Source organism: Psammomys obesus, unplaced genomic scaffold (assembly GCF_907164565.1).
Source record: "Psammomys obesus unplaced genomic scaffold, mPsaObe1.curated_primary_1811, whole genome shotgun sequence".
NCBI classification, from domain to species: domain Eukaryota; kingdom Metazoa; phylum Chordata; class Mammalia; order Rodentia; family Muridae; genus Psammomys; species Psammomys obesus.
In genome coordinates this window covers 30,634,467-30,638,981 of record NW_026592890.1, presented here as the reverse complement: position 1 = coordinate 30,638,981, position 4,515 = coordinate 30,634,467, and the positions used below count along the sequence as shown (strand labels likewise).

The window sequence follows — 4,515 nt, the reverse complement described above, 5'->3', positions numbered from 1 at the left end:
ATTTTATGAGTATGTGTGTGTTTAAAAATGTGTATATAAAATAAAAGAGCCTATATTACCTACCCAAACAATTGTGCAGTAACTTTTTGTTGAAGTGAGTTGTAGTTTACTGCTGTGGCCAAATTACATTGTGTGCAAAGAGTCACAGATCAGCATTTAAAAGGTGGAAGTGTGAATACTGGTATGAGGTTCCACCTGATAGGCACATGTTACAAAGGAATGGGGTATTTTATCTCATAGTTTAATTCCATGATACTGTGTTTTGTTTTGTCTCAAACATATTTTTCAAAATGTTCTAAATTCTGGAAGAAAATGTGGAGCACAAACCAAAGCAATGGAGAAATTTAATAGTTCATAAGGGGAATGAACACACAAAGCAAAACTGGAAAATGGAATACAGGAAGTGAAAACAAAACTAGATGTGGTATGCTTTCCTAAGCTACATCTTTTAAAGAATGAAGAAGGCCTGGCCTTGTAGTTCCTCCTGCCAAGTTTCCTGTTAAATGTGACCCTCCACAACAGGACATCCATCGCGATGACTAGTCCCATTCAATGGAAAAAAGGCCAAACAAAAACTGAAGCAGGACTTGCCAGGGGAGGAAAGAGGACTAAATCTGATCAATGCCTAATTGTTTTACAGCTTAGAGATTTCACATTCTTAAAAACAGGAAGCAGCCATAAATTTGGGGGATGGACAGGAGCAACAAGTGATTCTGAAAGCTCTTAAAGTTTCAAGTAGCGGGTTTCTGTCTGTAGATGCTTTCATTGAGTTTCATACCATGCCCATCAACAGTCACGCTGTGCCTGTGTACAAAGTGCACATTTCCTGTTTTGATTACCAGTAACCCAAGTTCATTCCTCTCTGTTTCTGTGTCAGAGACAACTCAATGGGCCTCCATCACCTTCACTTTGGCTAAGAAGCTCGGTGGGGAGGGGTGTGGCAACAGGTTGAACACCGAATTTGTCCCCCTCCTGTTTCCCAGTTGTCTCTATAGTCTTAGCAGTGCTAAGACCCTCCTACCTCAGCCTTTCACCTGACTGAAATGCTCACCAGCAGCCTTACACTCCAGCTTCTCACAGAGTCTCCAAACCCCTCACCTCCCTTGTCTAAACCAAGTCACAACTTGTACTTTTAAATTATTTGGATGACATGGTTTTAATCTTGCCCCCCCTTTTTTTTTGAAAATGTATGATGACTAGGTGTGGAATTTCAGGCTTCTTGGTTTTTTTTATCAAGACAGGGTTCCTGGCTGTCCTGGAATTTGCTCTGTAAACCAAGCTGGATTCCTACTCACAGAGAGCCACCTGCCTCTACCTCCAAGGTGCTAGGATTAAAGGCATACATGGCACGGCCTGTTCTCTCTTTTTAAAAAAATCTATGTTTATTTTATGTATATAGGTTTTTTTGCTTGCATGTGTCTGTATGTATACCGTCATATGTACACAGTGTCGAAAGAGGTCATAAGGTGGCATCCGATCCCCCAGAACTGAAGTTACATGTGGTTGTGAGCCAACACATGGGTGCTGGGAACTGAACCTGAGTCATCTATAAAAACAGAAAAAGCTCTTGACCTCGTTGTTCCTCCTGCTCTCAGCCAGTTTTTGGTATGTGTACTTTAAACTTACCTTGATGGATTGGTTTTTGAAAGTTTCCTCTGGCTTAAAAATGAATGCAGCACAAACAGGCAAATCTTTGTTTGTTTTGTTTGGGTCCACCTCCATAGCCCTGGCTGGAACTTGGAGAGGGGCATTCACACACACAGAGAGACCTGCTTCCTTCTGTCTCCTGAGTGCTAGGGTGAAAGGTGTATGCTACCACACCCAGCCTTTGACCTGAAAAACTAAAAACATCATTGCCTACAGTTTTCCTGTTCATGATTAATGTTCATGCAGAAATAATATTAAAGTCATAAAATGTCATGGTATTTGAATAATCATAGGGCGCCTGGCTAGAAACACAGTGTGCTCTGCACTACAGCAAAGAACAGACTGTGGTGTCATAAATGTTACATTGCTAATATTCTTTCTATGGCAAACATCAGCAAAACTCCAACCTTGAAATGAGCTCCAACAGAAAGATCTGAAGTTCAATTGTTCCTTCAGTTTTTACAGTAATGTCTCTAGAACAGAGATATAAAACTTTTAATATAGATTGTTACTTTATTTTTTTCCCTCCGTTTCATTTACTTAATAATTAATATAATAAAAAGGTGAAACCTATGTTACATTTCAGATCTAAAAATCTCACAATTTGGAAGAAAGCAAGCAGCCATAAAACATACCATTATTTATTTTTTTATATGAGCAACTATTCAAAATGATTTTTTTTTCTGGTCATTTGCAAGATCACACCACATGAGTATCGACTATGGAAGGGGCATCTACAAAGCCAAGGACAGGGACCACTGCGTCCCCTTCCACAGATCTAAGACTGCCACTCATCTCTTTCCTGCTAACGTACTTGTGCAGCATGCTGTAGAACTGGTTCTTGGGATTGAAAGTGTAGAGCGCTGAGATTTGCTGCCAGTCTTTACTGCTCGGGGTGTTGCATTCCTTCACCTTCGTGCACTCAAAGAAACATCTAATATTCTCTTTTGCCAACTGGGTAGCATGCTCAGTAGCTTGACTTTGAAGGATCTGCTTCTCCTTCTCCGAATAGATTTCCCAGAACTTTAACTGCAGATAACTAACGGGAGAGAGGCATCGAGTGACAGACTTGAAAGCCAGAAGTAAGATGATGACAGCTGCTATCAGAACCCAGCCCAGCACCTACAGGAAAGACAACAGAACGACAACTTAGTGACTTTCAACATTAGAAAACGTTAAAAGCCTAGGATAGTCTAAACCATTCACCAGCTTCGATAGTGAAGAAGTCTTGTCCTAAGCCCGTTAGAATAGAAGTGTTCATAACAACCCCCCCCCCACCACACACACACACACACACACACACACACACACACACACACGCCCATCCCCAGGACAACAACACAACTGCGGTCTTGAAAAGTCAGTAGTCCCAATCATGTCAGGAAGGAGCACCCCTATCACTCCCCTGGAACTGAAAATGTGGGGTTTCTACGGATCCCGGGGAAAGGGCCGTACATTGTAAAGAGGCCTAAGGATTTGCTACACAGTGGAACTGAACACTAAAAAATAAAGCAAAAGGTACTTCTGACTCCTACAGAGCCAGCTACTGGCCAAGTACCTTCCCCTTTCCCAGCTGTTTAAATATTCACTGTCGCTCTTCACAAGAGCCACCGATGTCTGACTTGCCCGTCTGCGCCATCCCCATCTTGCCACAAGCCTGACCTGAGACTGAGCCTTGAGCTGCCTGAGGATCTCCTGCATCCACGCCTCCTGCTTGTTGCAGGGAACCTGCGGTAGCTTGGCGACGCAGCTGGGGTCGCTGCCCTGGCACAGGTGCGGCGCCAAGCGCGCGCTCCCGCTGACAGCGCATTGGTAGAAGGAGCCCCCGAGCAGCGCCACCGCCACCCAGGTGAGGGGCGCGAGCGCTGCGGACGCGCTGAGCTGCGCGCACACGAACGCGCTGCGCAACCCCACGTTGCACCGCACGCTCCCGCTTCGGGAGCAGCAGCCGGTGAGCAGGCGCCAGGTTCGGGCGCTCAGCGCGTAGCCCAGGAGGAAGAGTGCCAGCGCTGGCACCAGCAGGAACACGAGGCCGTAGGGCAGGTTCCAGGTGGCACTGCATGGACATTGGAACACCACCTCGGAGAAGATCTTCTCCCCACTCGCCGTCAGCAGGGTCACCAGGCCATAGCCCAGGGCGCTGCGGTGCTTGCTCTGCAGGTCCAGCACTGCCTTGAACTTTTCCATGGGCTCTGCTCACCCTGGGCACCCCGTTGCCTCTGCTCTGCTTGTCAGGAAGGTTGGGTGAATTTTACATTCTGTTTTGAAGCAACAAAAGGGGAAGAGAGTTTCTCAGCCTTTTCGGTGTTTCACTTTCTGTTTTTCACCAAACCAACTCTGGCATAGGCCCATGAATATGCCCCCTAGGATCCTTGACCTCCTGAGACTCACCCCATGTCCCAAGGCTGTAGGGAGCAGAGGAATCCCTGAGTGAGAGAAGATCCTAGTGACTGTGTTATCTTGATGTGGGCAGCCTGTGAGACCAATTGGTCCATGCTAAATTCACAAAGCCATTACCCATATGCATCAGGGTCAGAGTAATGGCAAAGCGTTCCTTGGGAGTATGAGCGTATGAATGTTTATAAAAGACATTTGATCAGTGGATACAAGACTAGCCACTGTAAGTCTTCTTGGAAGTTTACAGGCTGTGACTGCTGGCCTACATAAATGGCTTCCCATTCTAACACCTCTCCCAAGCTAAGGTTTGGGAAGAATCCAACCTGGTGCCAGCTTCATTGTGTGTCTGTCTGTATGTATGTCTGTCCTTTCTTCATTCTCTTTCAGCCCCTAGCCAGCCTTCCAGGATCTAAGCTGCAAAGGACAGAGCAGAAGTCTGGGGTCCCAGTCACATTGCTCCCTCAATTCTGG

At 45.8% G+C, this 4,515-nt stretch overlaps 1 protein-coding gene across 1 annotated transcript; it reads right to left on the bottom strand.

Moving 5' to 3' along the window:
* Positions 1–2,272: 2,272 nt before the first annotated feature.
* Calhm6 (calcium homeostasis modulator family member 6) lies at positions 2,273–3,892 on the bottom strand. Its single transcript, XM_055616040.1, has 2 exons — positions 3,310–3,892; positions 2,273–2,769 (listed from the first exon to the last, which is right to left on the bottom strand). The coding sequence occupies exons 1-2, from the start codon at positions 3,832–3,834 to the stop codon at positions 2,347–2,349; spliced, it is 948 nt and encodes a 315-aa protein (XP_055472015.1). The 5' UTR covers positions 3,835–3,892; the 3' UTR covers positions 2,273–2,346.
* Between the last annotated feature and the right edge of the window lie 623 nt (positions 3,893–4,515).

Bases quoted from the DNA above. Each gene is read 5' to 3' on its own strand.
- Calhm6 (XM_055616040.1), bottom strand. From the start codon at position 3,834: ATGGAAAAGTTCAAGGCAGTGCTGGACCTGCAGAGCAAGCACCGCAGC. The intron at 2,770-3,309 runs GTCAGGCTTGTG...TCTTTCCTGTAG, and splicing joins AGCTCAAGGCTCAGTCTCAG to GTGCTGGGCTGGGTTCTGAT.